The sequence below is a fragment of the Salarias fasciatus genome, chromosome 23 (genome assembly GCF_902148845.1).
Source record: "Salarias fasciatus chromosome 23, fSalaFa1.1, whole genome shotgun sequence".
NCBI classification, from domain to species: Eukaryota; Metazoa; Chordata; class Actinopteri; order Blenniiformes; family Blenniidae; genus Salarias; species Salarias fasciatus.
Window position 1 is genome coordinate 13903246 of NC_043766.1, and position 27244 is coordinate 13930489.

General features: G+C 41.1%; 1 protein-coding gene across 1 annotated transcript in view; it reads right to left on the reverse strand.

Moving 5' to 3' along the window:
* Positions 1 to 27244, reverse strand: part of nek7 (NIMA-related kinase 7) — a 71940-nt gene that overhangs the window by 12694 nt on the left and 32002 nt on the right. The window contains exons 3-8 of the mRNA XM_030082502.1: positions 21403 to 21543; positions 20848 to 20910; positions 16940 to 17050; positions 10935 to 11043; positions 9853 to 9960; positions 3303 to 3397 (exon numbers count right to left, since the gene is read on the reverse strand). Of these exons, the coding sequence (XP_029938362.1) occupies positions 3303 to 3397; positions 9853 to 9960; positions 10935 to 11043; positions 16940 to 17050; positions 20848 to 20910; positions 21403 to 21543 (627 nt within the window). The remainder of the gene's footprint in view (positions 1 to 3302; positions 3398 to 9852; positions 9961 to 10934; positions 11044 to 16939; positions 17051 to 20847; positions 20911 to 21402; positions 21544 to 27244) is intronic.

Here is a 27244-nt window from a genome sequence, read left to right on the forward strand (position 1 = left end):
CAACAATGGGAGAAAGTTGTTCTACAAAGAATCATCACTGTTAATGTGTGAAAAAATGCAACTGAATGATTTACAGTTTCAGTTTGGGGAGGGAGGGGGGGAGGGGTCCCCACCCTCTGCCATACAAGAAACAACCCACAGGAGCAGCTCATCACATGAAAGCAGCAGCTGCTGAGAAACCGGCATTTTTGGGCCTCGTAAAACCAACAGCAAAACAAGAGGGAAGGGGGCCGCGAGAGGCCTCAGACACGGGCACAGTCGGAGGCAGAGGTACTATCAGATGTGCTGAGCACAGGAAAGAGACACATTCCCATAAATCTTTCGCAGATATTCTCCTCTACCGCTTACATCAAACACAACAGTCATACCAAATCACAAGAGGCACAACTGCAATGTACGTAAAATACATCTCCTTAAAGGAAACGGATTAAGCATGTGGGAGTAACTAATACAAGTAGTGTGAGCAGATGGAGACTGGAGACAGATTGCCAGGATACTGGAATTTCCTCAACCGCATGTGACCAAACCACACCCACCCCCACCGTCTTTTACCTCTCCGGTCACCCCAGGAAACAATGTTGACGAGCATCCCTGTTTACCGACGCGCAGGGAGTTTGGGTGAAGGGCACAGGGCAGTGTGAGGTGATGTAATGAGGTTGGACACACAGAGAAAAGGATCAAACAGAATGGGAGATGAAGATAGACGCAGATACAATGACCACGTATTGATGGACGGACCCTTCGGACTCGGAGTCAACCCTCGGGCACAGGAATGAAAAATGCAGGCTCTCTCAAATGGAGCCATTTCACACATAAGGAACTCCCTGGGATACAAACACACATACAAGAACACGTGCACACACACCTAAATGAGCACAATCCTCAGCCTCTACTGTATGTTCAGCGTGAAATCAATGAGGACCAAAGGGATCAGGCGTAGATTTCTGTGTGAATTCCTTATGCCTGAAGGTTAAGTGAGGAAAAGGAAGGTATATGGAAGAGAACATAGCAGAAGGAAGGAGAAGAGAGCGCAGGGAGAAGAGAGTTTTGGAGAAAAAGTGGTAAGTTTCCTGACACTGTGAATGCACTGTAGAGCCCTCTTACCGAGAAGCAGGAGTGTGCTCTTCAAAGAGAATATGCATGGTGTGGTGAGCACTGCTCTGGTAACAATACGGTTGTAAAATCTTTATCTCCACAGGCTCCTTGCATGGCTCACCTTGACCTGATGGCTGGAGTTCTGTCTTTGCTCATGTACCTATAGTACTTTATCTCTGAATGAACAGCTCGTATCTTTCTCTTCGCTCCAGCAATCTATAACCCGGCTCTCGCTATTTGTTATTTTCCCTTTCCACTTCTTCCCCTCTGCTGCGGCTATCTCTCTAGCCTTCTATCGCCTCTTTCTTTTCATTCTCTCTCATGGCGTGTACTGCCTATGCCCTTACCCTTTTCCAGCTTCCTATATAGATTCTTAAACTTTTTCACCTCACATCTTTATTCCTTGCCTTCTGACCTCCTCAGGGACCAACAAGTCTCATCTATTTTTTTTGTTTTGTTTTGTTTTTTCACTTTTGCTCTCTAGCTCTCTCTTTGCTTTTCCTCATCCTTGGTTTCCATCTTACTTTTTCAGTATTTAGTCCTGACTGTGATGCCCTCAAAGCTCTCCTCACTGTGAAATGTATGAAAAAAGATCAATGTACTGTGCACAAAGTGAAACAACTGACGCTCAGGTTGCAAAAGGAGCACTACAAGAATTTAGGACTTTTCATTTTCAAGTAAAGAAAAATCATAATTTTTCCAATCAAAGTACAACAGTAAGAACTTTGCCTACAAAAAGTAACTGGGTAACCTTGGAAAACTCACTGTGACTAGTATAAAGAAGACAAAATCACAATAATTTAAACTATTTAGTGGGGCTATAATCATATAAACAGAACACCTGCAGAAACTATGCAACTAGAGAAATAAAACCAAGCAATGTGTTTTCTATTAAAGGTAAAAGTCGCATCTTTCATGTGAACACGCATACACTGCACACATAAAAAGTACAAAAAAAGAATGTGACCTGCAGCACCCGCTGCCTTCAGCCAACCACAGACACGCACGGCAGCAATGCATTGTGGGAAACTAATTAGCATGAAGGACTGTGGTCTCTGAGCAACCATGACCTGCAAGCTGTGCTCAAACTTCTTGCGTGTTCTCCACCTCTATGCCTGAGGCGCTGTAGTGAAGGTGTAGTCACTGGTGCGTTGAAATGCAGCCCAAATGATCTGCAACTCGGGGGAATTCGGAGAGACGAGGGGAGAAAAACGTGGGTATTTCCTTGGCCAGCAGTGAGCCTCTGAATTTGTGCCCGTCTGTGTGTATTTGGTGCACGTAAATGCTGGCAAGGTGCAGCGTCAGATTGACTGCTATCATCCATGTCTATCATTGTTCTGCTCCTGACTCTTTTTCTCTTATGTTCCCTTGGCTGTGTGTGCTCCTCCCGGGCTTGTCTGCGCTCAGTGTGGTCTCTGCAGAGCCCTGTGGTGTTTTGCTCCTGACTAATCAAACTAGTCAGTGTCACTGGGCAGCCTTATCTAAAACACATGGCCATGTCAGTTCCCTTCACTCGCCGGCATTTCAATGTTTACCAGGTTCCCAGGCTAAAGGACTCCAATTCAAAGAGTCTTAGAAACGCAACAAAAGAGATTAAGAAATGTGTTCCAACATTTGAATATTTTATGACTGCCAATCTATGTCTTTTATCGATAAATACGAAGACATTATTAGACTAGTGAAATAAACTGTTGATCTATGCTCACATATATAAACACCAGAAGTGATTGTCAAGTTCAGCAATAACAGTGTGCTGTCACTGTCACTTTTTAAGGTGATACTACTGCAAAACTTGAGTTGCAGAACAGAGATGCAGTAAAAAAAAAAAAAAAAAAAAAAAAAAAGCAGCTGAGCTGCGCAATCAGCACAACAGGAGGCAATTGGCTGAATACCAACCTCTGGTTTTGCTCCATAAATAAATAAAAGCCCTCTCTTCAGATGGAAAATGTAAAGTTTTAAATGATTACAAAACATGAGCTTTTCCTGCATAATCTTAACCTATTAAATTTTGTTTCGACATGGGGAGTTTTGTGAACTGTATGTGAACAAAATGCAGGTAATTTTACACACCCACAGCAGTCTTTTATGTTTTGGATCGAGGATGGTCTGTGTGACAGTATGTGTGTGTGTGTGTGTCAATGTGTTGTTGTGTCACTCCTACTTCAGGCTGCAAGGTGACAGTGTGTACACATTTTCCTATAGTTTACCTCGTACAGCAGGCATCCTAGCGACCAGATGTCAGATTTGAAGTTGTAGCCGTTTTCATGTATCCTCTCCGGTGACATGTAGTAAGGGGTTCCCACTGGAACACAAGGACAGGGAGGGAAAGAGAAGCAGGAATGGGCAGAATGAATGAGAGGCACAAAAGGAGAACAAGACAAACAGTGATTGAATATTAACATTTTGTATTACAGCCCCGTGTTTCTCCCAATACATCACTGACAAAGCTCAAACAGCAGAGGCGAGCAGGTGGAGAACAGAGGTTTCATTTAAACCTGTGATGCACAGAGAGGTTGCAACATTTACAGTATTTTTAAGGCAGAGCAATATAAAATGGTGACTCTGAAGTGCATCTGCACTGCAACCATGAGGCTTAGGCAAAACAGCGTTCAATAATGCGTAGACGTATTTTGTCATATACATCAATACCATGCATGCAATCAATACAAGTATATACAAAACCACAACGCTGCACACGTATGTACAGAAAACACGACCCACACACACAAAATATACATAAATCAGTTTTGATTACTGGGGCTCAGTAATGATCTGAAACAGTAGTCGGCGCATACGCCCAGGGAGCAGCGGCGGAGCCTTAAAAGCTGGTCCATTCATGGTTCTGGTTTTGAAACTCAAGAATCCCAAACTGCCATGGCGAATGGCAGAGCTCCAGAAAATCAGACCGTCACCCAAACGGACCCAAAGAGGAACCACATTCTAACATCAGATCCAGAACACACTGCAGGAAGCTTAGGAGATTTGCTGCTTTCTTAGCTCAGTTTGACCGGCTGCTTTCTTTCTTTCTTTTTTTTTTTTCATCTGCTTTCTGTTTATTGTGATTTCCCATGTAAAAACCCATCAAGCACATCCAGCAGAGGTTTTTATTGCTCACATATGGTTAGAGAAGAGAAATTTCACCAGCAGTCCAACCTGTGCTGAGAAGTTCTCAGAATTCTTTTAACGTAAATATTTGAACGGAAGCTTCCTAAAATACAAGGAGGTTTCAACAGGCTCTGGTGAGTTGATACAATGTGTGGAAACTAGCGATGCTGCACTTCAGTGTTGGTAGGCCATACCGCAAAGTTTGACATTACCATCATCTTGGGTCTCTCGTTCCATACTGCCTAGAACTGATTTAGTATGCTGAAATATTTAACTCATATTTCTAATTGGGTTGATTATATTTCACCACAATTCTTTTCTCATTGTTTATGACACAAATTATCATGTCAGATATGTAGCATGACTAATGTGGGCAGTGAGACAGAAAAATCCAGCCATATATCCACCAAACAATTCAATTCAATTCAGCTTTATAAACAGGACACCAGGTCATTTTGCTTTCTTTATCTTGAGTGTATATTGTACGCTTTTATTCAATTATTTTGTGGAGTAATGTGTAGAACTGAATCTTAACTACTACCTTGCAGGCAGTGGGGATTGTCTCATGGAAACAAAATCCATTTAAAACTAGACGATAATTATTATCAGTGAAAATATCAATACTGAAATCAGATAAGACTTTGTTTTGTGTATGAAATATGAAATGACCCAAATCATGTTGCCTATAGCATCTACACAAAAAACTGAAGCGAGCAGAATAGACGGGAACAGCTCTCAAGTGGAAAGAGCTCAGGAGGTAAGTCAGCTTGCACAAAAATTGAAGAAGAAAAAAATAACTGCACACTCATTTATTGTACTCAATCGTGCATGCATACAAGTACGCACAAATTCTCCAGAGCCAATCTGCACATTAACAGGTCTGTGGAAACTCAACCAATGTAATTGCAATTAATAAAACTATTACAGAGGGGGCAATTAGATTTGAAGTCTATGGGAAGTAAAATGAAAGACAGCACGTTTAATTTTTGTGCAGATCTAATTGGGTTGAGAAAACATGCTTTTATCTTAAATGTGCGATTTTGAATAATGAAGTGTTACCTGTCATTCCAAAAATAATCAGCATCTGCACAAGCACGAAGCAAGAGAGAGCAAGTGGAAGAATAATCAGGGTACTGGGGATTCGCGCTTTAATTGGTCATCAGGTTGGTATGGTGGTTTATGTGAGTGTGTGCATGTGGGCGTGTGCGTGTGTACGTTGTGAGGTCTCATGGTGCGGTCTGAACAGGCTCCCCTAACATTCATTATTAGTTGATTAAAAAGAATCAGCCTCTCTTATGCTAATAGTTGCATAAAAAAGCAGCAGTGCTGGGCTCAAGCTCCTTCAGCATGCTGAATTAAGGGCACATTACTTATTCATGCAAATAAATTGAAAGTCATGTTGGGATTGATTTCCATTATTGTGAATAGCAATGACAACACTGTATTCTCAGCATAACAGGATAAGCGTTGTTGTATAGGAGGTGAGAAGTCATCCACTATAAAGAACTCCACACTTTTAATTTCCTACTGGATGTGCTGTAAAATGAAACTTGTGCCATCTTAAATACATTATCGGTTTGATTGCATGCACACGCTGTCGGTTCCTTATTAACACTTATAACCTAAAGCTTTCAGAGGACAGCTTGAACGATGCCAAACATTCCAGGGGCGCTTTGCTTTAATTGTATAAGCTGTCTCTAATCTGTGCTGTTTTACATTTCTGTATTTTGAAGTAAAAGAAAGATTCAACTAAAATCCCAAAGGCTAAGACTGAATTTCTCATTCAGATGCATAGTAATAGTTTGTAAACCTGTGTAACACATTTCTGTGCAACAATACAATATGACTGGACTGACTTGATGTACACCAAAAAAACCATTGCATTTAAATAGCACCAATATTATATATTTCCTTTATTTCATTATGTCACGCTGAGCCGACACTTCCAATTTGGCTGTCTGCCTGCGTCTCTCATTTCACAACTCACTCGCCTTCATAAGATAACTCAGTCTCTATATACACATTTAAATGGCCCTAATTATTTTCAACATCAGCCTGCCCAAAGTTTTTCTGCTCCCATGCTCTCATTTTCCCCCAGCACTCATCGTTAACACCTTTCTCATTACAGGTGTTAATTGCAGGTATATTACATTACTCATTGCTGCCAATTGGCAGTTGCAAATAGTAAGTCGCTCTCTTTTTTTTTTTTAAAGATTGCACTACCTTATCTGGTACTAAGTTGCTGTTGTTTTTTTTGTTAGAATTTTTATTCCTTTAATTCAACTTTTGCCTGAACTGAACAATACTCAACCACAACAATGAAATCCTCAAACCGTTCAATAAGTGTCTCGAATCTATTTTAATCAGCTGAGACTGTGGATGCATTTGTGCGACAGCGTGTGCAGCTGTTGGTATGCATGTTTATTGCACATCAATCTGAACGGCCACGATCAACAACCTCTGTATGTGTGTTCATAGATTCACCCTCATATGCACCTCAGCAAAGAGATACATCTGTCCAGGAGACAAAAGAGTGTGTATCTCTTTCAGTGTTGACCAGAGGGTGTTAGAGCGTGTGTGTGTGTGTGTGTGTGTGTGTGTGTGTGTGTGTGTGTGTGTGTGTGTGTGTGTGTGTGTGTGTGTGTGTGTGTGTGGATTGCTGAGCAGCTGAGTTGAAAGCATGGGAACTGACAGGCTGCATGCCTGGACCCCCATCTCAGCTCCACCACCCTGCTCTACTGTTCAGCTGGGTGACTGAGCTCATTACGTACCCACGCGATTGCATGCACACACACAGTCCCACACACACATTGCTCTCTCTCGTTCTCTTTCTATCACTCTCTCACAATCTCCCTCTATCTTAGTTGCCTTTATGTTTTCCATTTTCTGCTGTCACGTTGTCACATCCCCTCGTCTAATTTTGCTCGACATTACTTTTCTCCTTTTTACTCCTTTTTTCTGTCACTCTGTCACACTTTCCTCCAACACCTTGGACATTCTACCTTTTTTCCAGTTGTTTTTTTGTCATCCATTGTTCTTTTTTGCATCCTTTCTTTATTCTGACTTGTTGCTTCCTCCACTCCGCCTTATTTCACACTTCCATTCTGTAAAATTCTGGCATTCTCACACCTTCTATGTCTGTCCTTCATGCATGCCATAATTTCTCTCTGACTAAAAGTCAAAGCATCGTGGGGAGGGGTGATGCAGAGGGAAGTGAGGTGAAGAGAAGTGAGGACAAGTGAGATACAGAAACAGCAGCAGGAGAGAGGGAGAGGTGACAAAGAGAGACAGAGGATATCTGCTATTTCAAACACACAGCAGGAAATGTCAAGGGGAGAGGCAGGGAGCACGAGCGAAAGCTTGACACACTCGGAGTCCCTCGTGTCGACAGGTCATGCTAACCTACAGACATCATCTGCTTCTACTGCACAACACCATCCAGTGATACGTGCATGTGGCTGAAGAATTCATAAACATTTACATCTTACGTACATAATTAAAGTGGGGCAGATTCTCTGATATTTTTTAAAAATAATAATATCATCAACTTCTGAGTAGCACTGTATGAGCATCTATAGTGGATTTCTTGTTTGTCTGTAAAAATATCTTGACTGAGTCCAGTTAATGATGAGCACATTAAGATTGACCCCTCCGTTGGTTTGGGCTGCCTGTCCTCCAGCAGCCTAAAGAGGGTGCTGTGCACTCAGCATTTAATGAGCAATCACAGACGTTCCCACCTTGCTCTGCTGGCACTGCAGGATGCTCCGCTGATAGAGCTTCTGCTGAACTGATCATGTGATTCACACTTTCTCAAAAGTCTGGGCTGCTGCTGTGTACTGGTGCTGAGAATAGCACAATGTGGTAATAACAGTTTGACATAGGAAAGTGAGACAATGGGAAGAGTAGCGTCTATATTCATCTATAGGGTTAAATTTCTTCTAACATTTTACAGTCTTCTGAAATCACTGCGGGCATGTTTGATAGAAGCAATGCAACATTTTTTTTTTCATATAATAATCTGTACTCCATTTTATTGTGGATTACTGGACATTCAACTGATTTAATCAACCATGAAAAAACAAAGCAATTATTTTATAGACCATTAAAAAGAAATACGAACAATAAGCAGTGGGAGGAGCAAACTTAAAATCATGACAGTCTGCACAACAGTAAGCACAATTGTAGACGTTTGTGTTGTTTTTCTTGTGTAAAATTTACACAAAACAATCCCATCAAAATGTATGCCCTGCATACAACAAGCAGTGACCTAGGAGTTCAAACAAAGCAAAGTTCAAAAGCAAATTCAAAATTAGTAAACAACTTTCTTAAATTCAGGAGGATTTCTTTTTCTTTCAACTAATAATCACTCCATAATTTTAGCATCGACATTTGATGTTGTGCATCATATTTAATTTACAGCAGATGTTTTCACTATTTAGAAAAATATGGTTTTGTTCAATGCAATTAAAAAAAACTTAATTCAGCTGAACATGTAAATATAGAAAGAACTAGCCAAGACAGATTTTTTTCTTAACAAATATTATCAACTTCCATCATAATGTCTGAAGATAATTCTGTAGATAGAATTAAGACACCGTTTAGAAGGGTCTCAAACAGTGCCAAATAAAAGGCTGAATAATGTCATTTGAAGGAAGGTTTTGTCTTTTTTATCAGTCAGTGACTTTAAGTCTTGTTTTTATTATTATTTTTCTGCAAAGACATTTTTGTCCTTTTCTCACTTTAAAGGGCTGTTGACTTTTTGTTGACCCACATTTCAGCTGCTCAGAGCATTTTATCCCATTTGGCATATGCTCTATTACCACTCAGGTCATGACCAGCTTTAATAACAATTCTTTTATTATACTCCTTGAAATAATAATTTATTTGATTTTACTGATGAAGCAAAGAAGGATCGATAAAATATATTTTTTTGAAAATGGTATTTGACTTTAAACCCTTAGAGTCACTTGAAGTTAAAGTATATTCTATAAGTGTACCTGAGTGCTACTGCATTAAACCCTATTACTCCAACATTTGCTAGAATGACAAGCTATAAGCTGTATACCTTTTCTGAATAAGCGTCAAAATGCCACAATGCTCCCTTCTGAGGTTTATGGAATCGACTCTTTAAACAATGACAGACAAGATCTATTTTAATTCAAAACTCAGTGCATTAAAGACATGATTTAACACAATGGGATATCATTTTTTTAAGGACTCAGGTTCAACAAAATTGATTTTCATGCTACATCTTTGATACTGTTGCAGGTTTGATCCATAACTCTTATTTCTTGGAAGAAAAACAGTGTTATAGTCCCCACAAGTGATAATCACAGGCACCAACAAGAAAAAAAAAATACCAATTGTAAAGCCAGTCAGTTTATTTTATATCAGGGGGTCATAATCAGCTTTGTGTGTTGTCGCCTTCAGTCTTCAGCTCCATTGGGGTTAAAGGTCAAGGCAACAGGAAGCAGTTAAGTGGCCTATGAAAGAGGCCGGGTACTTCACTGGTAATGCTCAATGACCACATGACTGTGGAATTACTATGCCTAATGAAACACATTCAAAACTGGAACATAAGGGAATTTACGTGTGTAGCTATATATATATATATATGTATATTAAAAACAATTGAAAACAATTGTACATTACCTAGTGAGTGAGCAGCAGTGGTTTTGGAGCTGAAGAACCGTCCCAAACCCAAGTCTCCTAGTTTCACTACTCCAGTAGCTGTGATGAATACATTCGCTGGTTTAATATCTGAAGTTGGACATGAAATAACATCAGAAAAGAAGAAAGGAGAATGGAGAAAAAGAAGGAAAAATAGCAGCAAGACGAGAGATGATGAATGATAGAAGAGAATAGAGACAAAACAGAGAGAAATGATTATTTGCTTGAATATTTTCATTTTTAAACGTGTAACAATAAATGTGTCACATAGTAAACAGAAGCAGATGACTCACATAAATTGCTTAATTGAAACTATTATTTAAGGTAATCCAGGCATTAGCACAGTTCTCTGAAATCATGTCAGTGTAACATGTATCGGCCTTTGAAATTTACTGCTCCTGTGTAATTGTGAGCGTCTTTTGAATAGGCGGTCTCTGCTAAGTGGTCATTAAAGCTCAGAGCTCAGGGTTCATTAGTGTCCCTGTGCCCTAATCAAAGTCAGTCTGAGCGGAAGTACATCACCTGTAGCTATGTGTATGCCTCCTTACGTGCAGCAGCCTGTGCACATGTACCATGGGTTTGATTTGACTGGGTCCTATTGAAAGCATGTGGGCCCATAAACACTGTGTTCTCTGGTCTATGTATTGTTTAACACCTACACTTAAGCCTCCTGTCGCATGAAGCAAGGTGATTCACACTGAAGAAAAATTACCGGATTTACGTACTAATTTATTCAATTTTGTGATATTCATCTTCAACCTGCCACATTTCCATTAATTTTACTTCAATTTATCAGTGTGTGGAAATGAGTCTGAAAAACCTTTAAAGACAAGTCAGAAGTTTTATTTCTTTTGGGAAAAAGAAAATGTTCTTGCTCCTACATGAAATGCACAATAACGCACAGATTTCTTGTTGCTGCTGAGTTAATAAAAGATGAGCGCATATGATACTACAAATTCTCATTCATGGTTTGAACTGATCGTAACGTAAAACATTCACACACTTGCAGTGACTGAGGAGATACTGTTATGGCTTATATAAGTATGAGTGTGCATCAACACTACCTCTGTGCATTACTCTTCGGGAGTGCATGTGTTCAAGCGCGCTGCAGAGCTGGACAAAGTACTTCCACACTGTCCTCTCAGGAATAAGCCTCCTCTGCTTCTTGAAGTGCTGTAAAGTACATGCAAACACACATTCCGCATTATTAAACCCCATATTTTAAAAGGAAAGGTAAAAAGTCCTGTGCACACCAGAATAAAACTCTAACATGGTAGAGAAGTGTGTATATGTGTGTTTGTACATTACGCTTTCTCAATCTCTGTGACTCCACTCCTAATGCAACCCAGACCTTTCTCCTTGAGGTCTGTCCTTTGCTTAACCAAGAGCCGTCTCATTTTCTCTACAACCTACAATGGAAAGCACATGCATTCTCGGGTACTGAGAGAAGAAATTTGTGGTACCTTCCAAAAGCCTCCCATCTGGCAAACAGTACTTTTGTTAGGTAGATATTTCAGCAATGCGGTGGTTTCAGTTGGCGCGTTCTTTTTTTTTTTCCTTTCGTTTTCTTTTTCTTTTTTTTAATTCATTTTTGGAGTCCTGAGTGAGTTATTCTCAATCATCGAAGACTGTGGTCCTAACCCATAAAAGCCATAGTGATGACAACGCAGACGTATTGATCGAGATCTACTAAAATCAACTGATAACAAGAACTCTTCACAAAGCAGGGAAACAGCCAGTGGACTTGACAGATATCGGAAGTATGGATAGCATGAGGATTTTATGGTGTGTCCTTGTGGTTTCATTTTCAGGAAAGGAATTAAAAAAAAAAAAAAAAAAAAACAACTTGGACTTTAGCCAGCCTGGATGTGAGGCCCACATATGACAATTAAGGCATTTAGCAGACTCTTTACCTTAAAAACAAAAAAGAAAAAGAAAACAACTTTAAGAACACTAAGTGAAGATTCCCTTGGGATCCACAGGACAGTAGCTGCATAAATCAGCCCCATGAAATCAACAACTGCTATATCCTTAGTTAAGTAAAGGAACATCTCTGAAAGTAAATGTATGATGTATTAAGGGTTTTTCTCTGATACGCTGTATATGTGTGCACTGTATGGTATGCATACCATCTGTTTATACCCTTTTTTAAATAAAATAGGTGCTGCACAGCCTTTAAACAGTGTCTGCTTTTTTCCCCTGCTGTTTGGTTGTTTCCCACAGGTTTTCATTAGTCTTCATTTTGGCACTTGATATTGACTTCGCTTTAGCCTTTTTGACGGTAATATATCAGTGAAAGTTTTCACCATCAAATTTTTATTAGTTTTAATAGAGTTTTGCAAAAAAAAAAAAAAAAAAAGTATTACAGTCTTGTTTTTGCCTTTTAATTGTTTGAGATCTCAGAAGAATTTTGAGTATACAGCTGTCACCATGTCTGTGTGCTCTTACCATAATTATTGGAAAAAGCCCACATTTTGTCTTATTTTTTGCAAGAGTATTGTTGCACTTTGTATTTAGATGAAATATATGGGTAACCAGGGTATGTTTTTTCTTTTTTTTTATTTCACTGAATATGATACAATAGATTATCACTTAATGTTATCATTTTCATTTTCATTTACTTGAAATTATTGTGCACAGAAAGGTGATTAGAAACACTGTCAGAATGAACGGCCAAATGAATGAATGAATTTTGTTCCTTAACTGCACAATGAGCCCAATTGGTGGAAGTCTGCCACAGAGAAGGAGAACTTCGATTCCTATGTAGGTGATGGTAAGAGATGCTAAAAATGAAAAAGGTGTGAGTGGGAAAGAGGGATGGAGGTAGATGGAGAGATGGAGAGAGGGAAGGATAGACCTTGGCCTACATCCAAACAAAGCCTCAGTGAGGAGCCATTCTTCCCTTGCCCCCCTATTTCCATATCAGAAGACTGTTTGATGTCAATGGGGAAGCACATAGACGCCCACCAACACCACCACCACCCTCTTCTCCATGCCTTTAACAGCAAACACAGCACATGCAATATTCTGTAAGTGCATGCAAATCAAGGACCATTTGATTTCATTCGAATTCTGAGATGGTCAGACTGAGAGAGAGAGAGAGAGAGAGAGAGAGAGAGAGAGAGAGAGAGAGAGAGAGAGAGAGAGAGAGAGAGAGAGAGAGAGAGAGAGAGAGAGAGAGCAGCATAGAGTAGGATGAAAAATCAAAAAGAATAAAAAATGTTAAATTCATGCATGGAGTGGAGGGGTGGGGGGGTTCCTTCTATTTTACATATGGCAAAGTGTACGAATGTGTTTACCTCCTGAGAGGGACCAAAAAATGTGGTGGGGGTGTCAGATTTAACCCTGGCATGCACCTCTGGACTGCCATTGTGACATTGAAAAAGTAAAAAGCATTAACCAATGGTACAAAATACAAATGATGCAGAGCAGAAGAGTGTGTATGTGAGTGTGTGTTGTCAGCAGCCATAAGGATATGACACAAGCTGAATGCTGCCAGCACCCATAATAGCTTAGCTAAGATAGCAATGACGCTCAGCGGTTTGTTATCGCATCTCTTCGTGCTGCCATGTTTCGCCTTTGTGAAGTGCATCTCTGAACATTTGCCGGGTTGTGTCTGCACTTTCTTTGCTTACACTGTACACTGTATACGTATGTGTGAAGGTGGGTGGTTGTGTGTGTATGTGTGCATGAGATACATATCCGTGTGTGTACGGGTGTGCTGAGCCTGCCATGTTCACTCTCTTGTACCACTAATCCTCGCCTCTCCTAATTTGCTGTGTTGAACTGTGCGGATGTGGAGCTGCTGAGTATGACTGCAAACAGCTTGTCGAGCTATGCTGATACAACGCTGCAGCATCATTTATGCATGGGAGAAGACCAGGCTTTTTACATGCACACCACTAATTTGCTATACTGGCAGGTTTTTATAATATAACTGGGGGTTTGGGTCTAGCTCAAAGACGAAAAACAGGGCTAGCCTGGGATGTGCTCGCTACTGCTTTGGTGCAGCTCTGTTTTTCGCCTTCTGCTTCAATTCTAAGAAAAGACAAAACTCAACAGGTTGACATTTAACACAAGGTCAAATTGACAGATCAATGAGGCTCTAAATTACGTATTATATACTTAATGCTACTGTCAAGTTCATTTTATTTTAGACTGCACTGACTTTAAAGATTACAACCACTTGAACTAAAATGAGTGTGTAGATTGTTTGAAAGACATAGTGCCAATTTTTTTTTACAAAAACAAATGCACTAAAGGAGCAAATCACAACAGCTATCCATAAAAATAGCATTTTAATGTAATTACCATTCTTCCAAAATATTGTGTGTGAAAGATATATGAAAGACCACAGAACTCACTCAGTATTTAATTAGTACCCCCACAGAATGTATGCTGGAGATTTATAACCACGACTTTACACTGCTGAACCAGACTTATACTAACAGAATTAAAAGAAGTCAAAAGATGCCTCGTATTATTTGGGTTTGCGTTTCATTTCAGAATGGATGATTCAGATTGACTTGGTGTCCAGGTAGGTAGGAGCTTCCAACAACCACAGACCTCCTGCCATCATCCCCTCATTTATAAATGGCCACATCAGCACTTTTTGCTTCCACGCTCACATTCCTGTTGACAACAACGATACGGTGTTGGGCTGGCTGTGACGTTAACAGCCTGAGCTATAATGATCAGGTATGAGATGGGGAAGCATTCTTACCTGTTATTAGTTAAGTGTTTTATTGATATTCTTCTCAACCTTTTTTGAAATGAACTTGTTTCTTAACAGATCATATAGTTTAATCATTCCTTTCAGGATTTCGTGGGACTTTTTGCTGAGGCCAAAAATTCCTGATTTTGCGGGAGCTTTTTCCACAAAAAAGCTATTAAAGTTGTGGTGAGGTAGGGCTGGGCGGTATAAACGGTATAAACTGTATGTGATATAAATTTGGCCCACGGTAGGGATTTTGGTCATACCACCCAACCGCGATAGTACCGTGTCCTCCAGGTGGCAGTAATGCAGCTTTTAGGATGTCCGGTTCCCCAAAGAAGAAATACACAACAACAGCAATGGCAGTGAGCAGTGAACAGACAGAGGAAGAGCTCGTGAAAAAGACTGGTGCAACATCTAAAACAGCCATCTGTAACTGGCGACTCGCCGGCTGAACATTAATATCTGGCCCGCCAGATGATTTTGAAAATCTAGGGCAGCTGCTTCACGGAGGCAGTAACACCGTCCATTAACCTGTCAGCATCCAGCTCCTCCTAAACCGCCTTCTTTACCTGTGAAACACCTTGAAACCCTCTGATCCAGTGACAACCTGAGCCGTGCAGCTCCTGCTGCCTTCAGGGACACTTTGTAAAAGTAGCTGCTGATAAATGTCACCTGTCTCAGTCAGCTGCTAGCTTAGCTGTTAGCCACTGAACGGGATCAAAAAAAGGAAAAAAAAAAATGCCCCAACGCCAAATCAAGTTGCAGACCCCTGATCTATAAGCTGAACATGGTTTGGACTCAAAGTAACTTGACTTATGTTATTTAATAATATAAAAACTACTTCCTGCTTCCATGCTTTTACCATGTGCTATGGTAACCATTAAGAAACTGTTATGCTGTAATTTCTATATCAAATTATACCGTGATATATACCGTCTACCATGTAAGATTCAAATTATACCATGATATAAATTTTAGGCAATATCGCCCACCCCTATGGTGAGGTTTATAGCTGTTTGTTACAGTGACATTGTGAGAACAAGTGAAAGTTTCGATGAATAGTTTTGAGCCCACCCCACCACAATCTTATTTATTTATTTATTTATTTATTTATTTATTTTACAGTATTCCAATCATGTTTTGGAAAATTGACAATTAACATTCTGAATTAATGACATATTTTGACTAAAGAACGCTGAGAATGAGTTTTAGCAATATTTTTTGTTGGTAAATGAGAGACATTACAATCGCACATGTTGACTATTCAAACCATAAACAAGGAAGTGAGTTTGACGGTGTGTGTGCATGACTGCTGGGGGCCTGGACGCTGGTGACCAAAACTGCAAAACAGTTGGGGTGATTGGTCAAAATTGCAAGGTCGTGCAAAATTCATGGAGATTGGTGGAATTTGCATTAACTGTTGCGATTGCAACATCATGAATTCCTGGAGGGCCTGTTTAATCAAAGTGTAAAAAAATTTACTATATTCAGAAAATTTTGAAAGTGGCCATGAGAGTCTATTGTAAATATAACTGAAGCCTGTCGTGTAATTTTCTTTGTCATTCTGCTTGCTGTTGGCATTGTGCTGCTCTCGGCCATTAGCTACCTTTACTTGAATCAGCCAAATTTTAGGATTCGTGGCAAAGCTCAGTGGTCACAAATACACACAGTAGCTTTTGGCCTTCGTTTCTGTGTTAGTGTGATTAATAGTGGCGTTTGTGGTGAGGAGTGCAGACATAAAAGAATCAAATGATGCTTTCAAGAAGTTTGTCCTTCTTTAACAGGCGATCCATAAAGACTTGTTTTCATACATACAAAGGTTCAGGGGTTTTCTCTCACTAAAAACAAAAAATATCGAGTGATTTTTCATGTGCTTTCCTCCCACCCAAGTCACTTTTATCTACATTGCATCGTCAACATTAATGACACCAATGAGTACCAGTGAAATGTAGCTTTTTATGACGAAACATTATATAGTGTGCATATGGTAGAGTGCATAGTAGGACAGACGAACGGGCAGACGGACAGATGGATGGATCTATGTTTTGTTTTGTAAAGATGCATTTGAAAATTAAAGTGAACAAATATTTCAATAAGGTGACATCAAAAAACCTAACAATGTTTGGCAAACTACCTGCAACTACTATCAAAGTACGGTTATGTGGGACTAATACTGCTAGATTTTCTGCTTCTATAAAAAAACAACAACATATTTTACTTGCGAGTCAGTATTCTTTAAGGCACTCCTGTGCTGAAATTTCAGAGCATGTCATGACCACAAATCACCTGCTCTTTTTGCTGTCGTGAAGAGTGTGTGAACTAACAGTGCAGCAGTTGTGGCGAGGTCCTTACCTTGATCATGCGAGAAAGGTCCCCAGCATCTGCTAGCTCCAGTACGATGTTCAGCTCATTGTCTTCGATGAAAGATGCGTGGTACTTTATCACATTGGGATGGTTCAATTGCTGTCGGACAAGAAAAAAAAGTCAAAGAAACATGTCACCAGGAGAGAGAAAAAAGGAAATAAGAGGACATGTTGGTGACATTCGTCATATTTACAACACCCTTTACTCTTGAATTTTTTTCCAAACTTAATGTACAATTTACATCAGAACAACTGCATTATGTATTGCAGAGATTTATGGGAAAATCTCGATATTTCCCCAACCAATTAAAACTAAACAGTTGAAACCTGACACCGAATCAGTGTTCAATAGATGTGGACCTAATGAGATGGTTTTGTCCTCAACTGTGACAAAGCTGGGTGACATGTCACAACAACCCTCTGTCTGTGATGACAACAACCCATGTGTGTGAGACACACAAATACACACACATGCCTGACAGGCTGACATGGCTGGCAGTCTGAAAAACAAGCATCCCGGGCTCATGTCTACCTGAAATTCCTTCCTGTTGGTTGGTCAATAAGGCAGGAACGGCATTCCCGTAGTAAACAAAAAGTTTTTATCCATCCAGAGCAAGAGGAGAAAGGGAGGGAGAGAGGAGCGATGAAGGTACAGAAACAAATGACACAGTGACAGAGACAGGAAAAAAAAAAACGAATGATGGAGATGGGACAAGGTGAAGAGCTCGGAAAAGAGAACAAAGGTGAAGATAGAAAAAAAGGGGGGGCAGAAGATGGAAAAGGTAAACTGGGTGAGAGATAAGGGGGGAGGGAAAGGGGTGGGTTGGTGATATGAGCAGAGTTGGAGCCGTGATGTGAGCAGACGGAGCGGTGTGACATGCGTCCTCCGCTCGGCTCGGCTGTGCTTTCTCTGCTGTGATTAAAGAAATGTTCATGCTCTGGATGATGCCGAGAGGAGGGTAAGGGAGAGCACAGTACAGTACACTACGCTACACTACACTCTCCACTCCATCTCTGCATCCTTCCACAATCCCCCTTCTCATTCATTCTCTCTTTCACCCTTCCTCATGTCTCCATCTTTCCCCATCCCTCCCTTGTCCTTTCTTGCCAGATGTATTTTTGGCTCAGTGTGGCAGTTCTGCACCACACTGGTCCACATTGAAGCGCAGCCAAAGAGTGATGACAAGGCCCCCTTTTTGCTGCCATTGCCATCTCTCTACCCGCTATAGCCCACCGCTCTTCTGCAACTTCAACCTCAGGCAAAGGATACAGAGAAATGATGAGTATGTTCACATGCATCTGTTTATGTAAATGATGGATGGGACCTTACTGCAATACAATAATCACTCATTGGGAAATATCACGTAGAGCCTTGCGTGATTATGTAATTACACATCCTGGCTGAGATCCACTAGAGTGTGTAATTACTTAATCATGCAAGACTTGATGTGATATCTTTGTTAAACTGGTGATGTGTTTCAAAGAAGAACAGGATGCAGCCTAATGTAATCTGACGGCACAAAATTAAGTGCAATAGAAAATTAGGAAACAGTGTGATTATATGGAAATAGTAAAAGCAGCTGTTAAAAATATATTTTTTCTAATGACTGCTGATTGCTTTCCAGGTTGAATCTGCTGTAAAGGATATCATAAAAGTACCTCATATTCCGCATCGACAGTAGAAAATGATGCCTTGTGTGGTGCATGTCATGTTTTATGATACAAATACATATGCTGTATTTTAATTCAGCCAATCAGCAGAGCAAACAGGATCTTAGAAAAGAGACTAAATTAGAGGAAAGCTGGCAATATAGACCCTAACTATTCAAGTAATGCGTTGCATGTAGTGAAAACTGTAGATAAAACAGAAATTCACAGTGGATGTACCAAGTCAGAGGAAGCTGGTCGCTGCCAGTTCTCAGTCTTATCATTAGACTGCTGCTGTAATCTAATCAGATCGAGAATCCCAGACATGCGCGCGTGCGCACACACACACACACACACACACACACACACACACACACACACACACACACACACACACACACACACACACACCTTGAATTTCTACACAAACATACCGCACAAAACCCAGAGAAAGAAACAGGCATCATTACAGCTGTTTACTGCTGATTAGAGCAGATCATTAGTCTCAAAACAATCCTGACATGATAGTAACCACAGGCGGGAGGAATACACAGCTGGGAGAGATTTCAGGAATGGTAAAATTAGCAGATGAGCCGGGAGCATGCTACTTCCACAAACACCATTCCTATCAGAGAGGAGACAATAGACAATGGGACGACATGAGATCCTCAAGTTGGAGTTGTCATGCCAGGAAAGAAAATACAGATGAATGAACAGACACAAACACAGACAGACAAACAAATAGGAGCAGTGTTGAAAGGCCATGACTGACTATGTCTGTATGTGAGCGTGTGTGTGTATGATCATGGGCGACTATGTGTGTCATTCCAGTCGGCCCTTGCCAGTGTATCTCTCATTATTCTGATTTGGCTGTGTCTCCTGTTGGCCTGTCTAGAGGGGAATACGGCAGAAGGACTGTCTCTCTCTCACACTCAGGCCTTTATTATCAGGCTGGCTGGGCAATGCAGGGCTAGGCATAACTTCAACAAGCAATCAGCTTGCAGGATGAAAAGAACTGAACAAAAAGCTCTGAGTGATGAAAATGAAGCGAAGAGAGAACATATATGAAAGATGGATTTAAAAAAAAAAAAAAAAACAACTGGCCAAAAAGGTGCAGACAAAAGTGATGGAAATAAACAAAAGGGAAATGCTCACTCTGAGAAAACAGAGTAAAGAAAGAGGATCAATGCATTAAAAAAAATAAGTAAATAAAAATGGAATTGATACAAAAATACAAAAACCATACAGAAGCACCTGGTTGTATGCGACATTTAACCCTGCATTGACCTCCCTTAGAAGGTGAGAAATACAGATCAAGTTAATCCAGCTGTCTCATGCCATCAAGTCAATGATGGCTCATCTCAGATTACAGCTCTGAACAGGAGCCCGTCTACATCTCAGTATCAGAGCCTTTGATTGGCCCAGAGAGCCTCAGGAACTTAAGCAAAGTATTGGTGTGTCAGAAACTAATTGGTTTTGTTTCCATATTCTCTTCAGTGTGTATGTGTGAGTGCACCTGTGCGCAACAACTGCCTGCAGTGCACACATTCACACGCACAAAGGCTACATATATGAAGAGAAACACAAATGCGCACAATCAACAAACAAAACTTCTGACACACATCTAGGATGTTTGAGACAGGCGCAGATATTGGAGCTGTCTGAAGTTTGTTCATTAGTATTTGAGGGCATCGTCTCTGACACACGGTTACGGTAATTTAAAAAAATTGAAAGCAACTCATTGGAGTAAAAAAAACAAAAAGAAGAAAAAAACAAGAAGACAAAAAAATGAAAAAAGAGGAGAAACATGAGAGAGAAAATTCCACGCTGATTCGATGCAACCTGGCTCTAAAACCTCACTAAAAGATTAAAACAACAATACATTTGGCATTTAAAAGAGAGCCAATGTGTGCCTGGAGGGATGCTGTACCTCTGTATGCGTGCACAAGCACGCGCGTGCGTGCGTGCGCTCTCTCTCACACACACACACACACACACACACACACACACACACACACACACACACACACACACACACACACACACACACACACACACACACACACACAAATACTTCAACACCTCTCTGCATTTGTAACCATCCAAGGAAATGCATGCACACACAACACACAAATCCATGCTGTCTGGTGCAGATCAATTGTTTTCCTGTGGTGGAAGGTCTCAGCTGAGGCACCTTAAGAGAACAGAGCACAGCGCATGGTGCCGTCTCCCTCTTCTCTGGTTCTTTACCTTAAGGAGATCTATCTCTTTGATGCAATCTTGCCGAGCTTTGGCATCCATCAAGTCGAATATCTATCAAGAGATCAAAAGGGGAGACAGAGAGAGTGAGAGAGAGGACAGAGAGGGGTGTTATGACATATTCAAAAAAATGTAAGATGGAGAGATGTAGAGAAACTACCAAAAAAAAAAAAAAAAAAAAAAAAAAAACACTAAACAGAGAACACGACTGCTGTTATCTAGAGGGTGGCGCTGGAGTGACTACAGGTGTTTCATATCTGAGTAACACACACATTTTCCCCGTGTAAAGTGCATCTGAGGAGTGTGCATGTGTACACAGGTTCTATCAGGCGGTGAATACTCAATGTAGGTGCAGAGGTTTCACCACAGCACTGCAAAAAATCCTTGTGGTACGATAACAGGCAATTTTTAAGCAAATGTTTCACATTTAGGTTTATATTCAGTACTTTCAAACCTCAGGGAAAATGCCTACAAGCAACTCCTCAGTCATTTAAAACAGCCTAAATTACAATTACTATTTGCTTTGCTTAATTTACAATGCCTCACCTGAACTTTCTTCAGGGCCACTGAGGTGTTGTCTAACAGGTATCTTGCTCGGTAAACCTCACTGAATTGGCCACGTCCAATCTTCTTCTCGATCTGGAAGTTAGCCAGTGAGTTATGGCCCATATCTGGCTGCAAAGGTTTCTGAAAGAAAAACAGATGAAACAAACTTCACTTTCATGTTTTGCCTCAAAGCATACACTAAATTTACCTAAACCAAGAGCAATAAACACAATTAACAGTAAAACCACTCAGTTAGCCAAATGTAAATGTGTTTTTCCGCACTGCGTCAGCCAAAAACAATTCAAATTCTTTATGTTAAATGCTTTGTAGTAAAACTAAACTGTATCAAGTGAACATGCAAAATGTGACAATCTTCTCAAGCCTTTTGGTAAAAATATAATCTGCCATAAATACATACAGTTAAGTGGAAAGTGTTAGTCTTTCTGCTTTGAGATTTGTTTTTTCCAATAACAATGCTCCGTCTCTTGCTCCTAATGCCCCCCTGACCCCCTCCATACACTTTGTGACCGCAGACCCTCACATCTACCTAGTGTGCAGGCCTCTATTGTTGTTAGCCTCCATCTGGTTGTCCAAATAGGAACACAACCAAAGCATGAATCCAAAGTGCATCTGGGAATAATTCATTCCTATTCAGTCAGTCTTCTACGCATATATTAAACATGTTGATATTGTGGTAGTAATGAATCTGCGATACATTCTGAAGCCCTCTTTACAGTCATTTAAATTGATGTGTGCCGTGCATTTGGTAAATCACATTCATTCATTCATTTTCTGCCGCTTTTTCCCTTTCGGGGTCGCGGGTGGCTGGAGCCGATCCCAGCTGCTGTGGGCGAAGGCGGGGTACACCCTGGACAGTTCGCCAGTCTGTCGCAGGGCTGACATATATAGACAAACAACCATTCACTCACACATTCATACCTAGGGGCAATTTAGGGTGATCAATTAACCTACCATGCATGTTTTTGGACCGTGGGAGGAAGCCGGAGTACCCGGAGGGAACCCACGCACACACGGGGAGAACATGCAAACTCCACACAGAAAGGCCCCGAGCCCCGGCCGGTATTTGAACCCAGGACCTTCTTGCTGTGAGGCAAGAGCGCTAACCACTGCGCCACCGTAAATGGTAAATTTACGTATGGTAAATCACAATCATCACTATATATCACCTACATTTTGAAAACACATGGAACAGTATACAAAGTATATAGTTATGCACACATGTGTGTAGACGCACACACAAATACATACACAGGGAAGAAATATGATGAAGACTAAAATGTGCTTTAGGTTGCTTATTAGGAGTAAGGAGCATAGCTATTGTGTAAGCTAGGTCAAACAGCATTGTGCAATAATTCAAATTGTTTATATTGTTTACATTTGTTTCTGGTGCAAAGACAGTGGAGGTCATAAAATGCTAAATAAAAAAAGCTACACATTTGTAGATGAGGTATACGTGAATATGAAAAAAAAACTTAAATTAAGTGCATGAAGAGTCTCATGCAACTATTTCCACACAACTGAAAGAGGAAAGGAAGAGGGCTGAAGCACGGAATGGAAAAGCTGTAGTGCAGCTTGTTTCTCTGTGAGGCTGCTCTGGGCTGATGATTTCACTCCCATTAGGCTGATGTGACATGCTGTGAAAGGTCTTGAGTAATGTTCATACACTTAACTTGAGCACATCGCTGAAGTACATAGGTGAGAGAAATCTTATACTTCAAACAACAGAAATAAAAACTTTAAAAAGGCTATTTTTTTTCCACAATCAGATAAATTACACTATTCACATAAATACGGGCTTTTAATCTGTCCATTGAAGGTTTTAAAGTTCACATGCATCAACAGTCTTTTTCCTGTCTGTGCCAAGTTATATCACTGACAGACTGGCAATGGGCCACAGACTTACGGACTTCTCATCATTCCTTGCCACATGATTGGCTGAGCAGTCTGAGGCCCTCACCTTACCCAATTAAAAAAAAAAAAAAAAAAAAAAAAAACCACTCAAAAATAAACGAGAATGAGCCCCTTGGATATAATGTGTGAAAAATGCACAGAGAAGGCAGTGTGACCTTTCCAGCCTTTTGGTAAACTTGTAAAAGGCGTCGGCGGGAGCAAACAGAAGGTGACAGATATCAGAATGCCACATGTCACCAGTGCTTTTGCCAGCATGGCCAAGGGAGCAGCTCAGGGGCAAGCGACTTAGGACAGAGGGAGGGAGGATGAAGGGGGGAGAAGGTCAAAATCTAATCTCCTAAGCACTAAAACATGCAGAAGGGAGTGTCATCACATTTGTTTGCTTCACTTGCTTTTTACATTTTGACAAAGTTACTGTGAGCACAGACTGGAGGCTATACAGGATTCTCTCAGCTGACTCAACATAATGACATTTTAATTCAGTGAGAAATCAAAACTGAAATCCAACCAGAATAATCATGATGTAACTGAATAAAGCTAACGACTACTTTGTCTGGTGACAACCACTTCCTAAAATTTGTGAATTTTTAATATGCAAAAACATCTCAAAAATGTGAAAATGCTAATCAATATTACAAAAAACAGAGGGAAGCACACAAATGTTTCAGTATTGTTGAATCGACAAGCCTTTAAGTCAAAAAAAAAAAAAAAATCTAATATAAGGTCAATTAAAAGAATGAAGAAGGAAGGACCAGCCAATGTTTTTAGTATTGCAAACCAATTAAGTGGTGAACCAATCTGTCAGCAATGGTGTTAATGCATCACGACACAGCATCGAACAATGGTTCCATTCCCAACACAAAACCAGCACAATCACACAGTCACCCTTAAATCCATTAAAAAAAAAAAAAAAAGAATAATCTTAACCTACAACTACAAAAAGAAAGACAAAAACGCACACTGAGGAAAAGTACGGCTCCAAACAGCAGCAGTCACATCAGGTTACACAACTGAAGGGGGGCACCAATTTAGACATTTGTTTTGTTTTTTTGACAGCCGAAGAAAGAGGCGCAAGCCAATGAGATGCCCTGTCCAATTAACACCGCCGAGGTGTGCATTTTCCAGCGTGACACTTCCATCATCCCAAGCTGTCTGAGAGTCACTGACAGTGAGTGTGACACACTGTTCAACACTACCTTCAATGAGAAGGAAAAGTAATATTCACCGCAAATGCTTTAGCGAAAGTGACATATTAATGCTCTGCAGCACAAAAGATTGTGCAATGTTTTAAAGTTGTGCCAGAGAAGCGAAATTAAAACCCACATAAAGATCTACAAGGTGTGTCACATGATGAGTGGAGCCGTATGGGGCAATGAGGAGATGATTTGACAGAAGCGTTTGTGTGAAGATGCACGATGGACAGTTGGAGGTGTACAGATACAAAGAGAGGGAGGGGGAGAGAAGGAGCAAGTGGGGGGGGGGGGCAGAGAGGACAAGAGGGCATTGCTTTCATTCGCTGTGTGGTAGCTTGACAAATGTTAGCATGAGCCTCTAAAGCGCTGTGACAACCGCCTGCTGAGAGCACAGTCTTGCTAATGTGTCCTGGCATGCCAGCCTCGTAATCACACATTTACATATGCAATGACCTACATTTGCATGTCAGATCGCACACTGTCCAGCATGATTAACAGTGGGCACCTCCCCGTGTGGAGTCGCCCTGGGTGGCAGCAGAGGCCATGCGAGGGCGGAATAGAGGGCTGGAGGGAGGGCGGCTTTTCTGGCAGCCAAGGGGCCGGGCTGCCAGGCAGGATTATGTCAGCCAGCGGCCCCGACATTAGACACTTCATTAGAGCTAATCTGTTTAGCAGTGGGCAGTGTATGTAAACTTCACAGGCCATTTGCGGCACCTCTTCGCCCCCTGGCCTGGCCTTCAAAGGGCAGCTAGGCCACAGCTGACTGACAGGCCGTCTCATCAGCCACACATGGGTATCACACAAACAGGGGCTCCCAGCTGAAAGACAAGGTCCCATTGCGCACACACACACACACACACACACACACACACACACACACATGCGCGCGTGAGCACCCATCAGTGAGGCAGAGGTCAGAAACTCAATGAAACTGGGAGGAGAGGGTTACATAGACTGCCATTTGTATAGATCTCAACTTGAGTGTTGGTATGATGTTTGGGAATGATTACAACTATCTAGGATGCTAGGGTGCCTCTGCTCTCCTATCAGAGGAACAAGTCGTTTGTGTCTTACCTATATCTTCAAGTGTGTAAATATTACCAGCCAGTTCATTACCATTCCTCCCAAAGTTTTGATTTTCACAAAGCAGTTTCTCTAAATGCAATTTTCTTGACTGATAGTTCTGTTCTGCACCATGTGGTGTGTCTTTTCACTCACATCATTCTGGGTTGTGATGGGGACAAGCTGCAGGGAATGAAGATTAAGTGGCAGTTGTGCAAGGAATTGTGGGTAACGTCTGTGAGGGACAGTGTGTCTTGGGCATAAAGGTGACACACAACCGCCACGGGCAAGTCACTAGGAGAGAGAGAGGGAGAGCGAGAGAGCGAGCGAGAGACAGAGAGGAGGCAGACAGACAGCTCATCGCAGGAAGTGTGATACAGGCTGCCCAATAATGACACCATTGCCAAACACAACTGACAAGACACATGGAGAGTGGAATAGGGAATGCAGAAGATAGAGAAAGTGAGATAGGGAGGGAGGGTGGGTGGTGAGGGACAAGCAGCAGAGGGGAGAGGGTGTGATGTGACAGCCCAGCAGTGCCAACGGCTGCCACAGAAAGGCCAGCGGCAGCAGAGAGGTGCTGTCTCTCATAGAGGAGCACCGAAAGGTATGCCGAGATCGAGAGACAGAAACTCAGGGCACATTCACGCCATGAAGGCTACGTATGAAAGCTTCTCACCTTTTTTTTTTTTTTTTTTGAACCATCCACACTGAAGCAGCATTTCATAGACCCCAAAAAGTTGCGCTTCTGGGAAACCATCTCTTCAGAGTTAGCACAGTTGACAGTTTTCCATTAATTACAGATATTGTAGAAGCCTACCAGTTTAAATTGCTCAACCATAGTTTTAAGAGAAACCTAAAGCATCTTTGCATTTGCAGTAGTAAAGATTGTCCTGTTGCTGTAACACATCATTTCTCACTTAAAAATCAGCACACCATTGACTCACACTGACATGCTCAAAAAAAAAAAAAAAAAAAAAAAATCACAAAATTTTCTTCTGCAGGTTCATGAACACTCCGGACAGTCCAGCACTTGTCCACTGACACTGCATCACCTCCAGATCACAGTTATGCATTTAAGTTAAAATGAGAGGAATTATGCAATCAACAACAGATTCTAAGCTAAGAAGGGAGAAAGGATGGGAAATGACATACAGCAAAGTTCAAAAGTCAAATTAGAGACATTGGGCCATTCTGAAAGCCGACACTTCCAAATGCACAATACCTGTGATTCCATCAGGGTGCATCAAGCAACAATCAACTTTCCCTCCATTAGCTCATTATGATCAACAATAAAACTGATACAGTCAATTATTATAGGACAACAGATATTTCTAAAAAAAAAAAGTATACATTGATAAAACTAAACAGAGCGTTCAGCAGCAAAACAGCCATCCTAGACTCTATTCTCTCAAGCAAACAGTGTGTTAAAAAATCTGTTGAATTAGCTTGGAAGTAGTCCGAGAGGGACAGAGGGGGATACATGGAGAGACAGAAACAGAGACAGCAACTGGCAGGCGGGGGATAGAGGGGCAGCTCCCACCCTCACCAGTCACCAACCCCCTTGAGCAGACACCATGCAATATTCATCCTCAGCCAGTCAGCCAGTGAGCCAGGCAGGCAGTCAAATCGGCAGGATTCACCCCAAAGGTGCT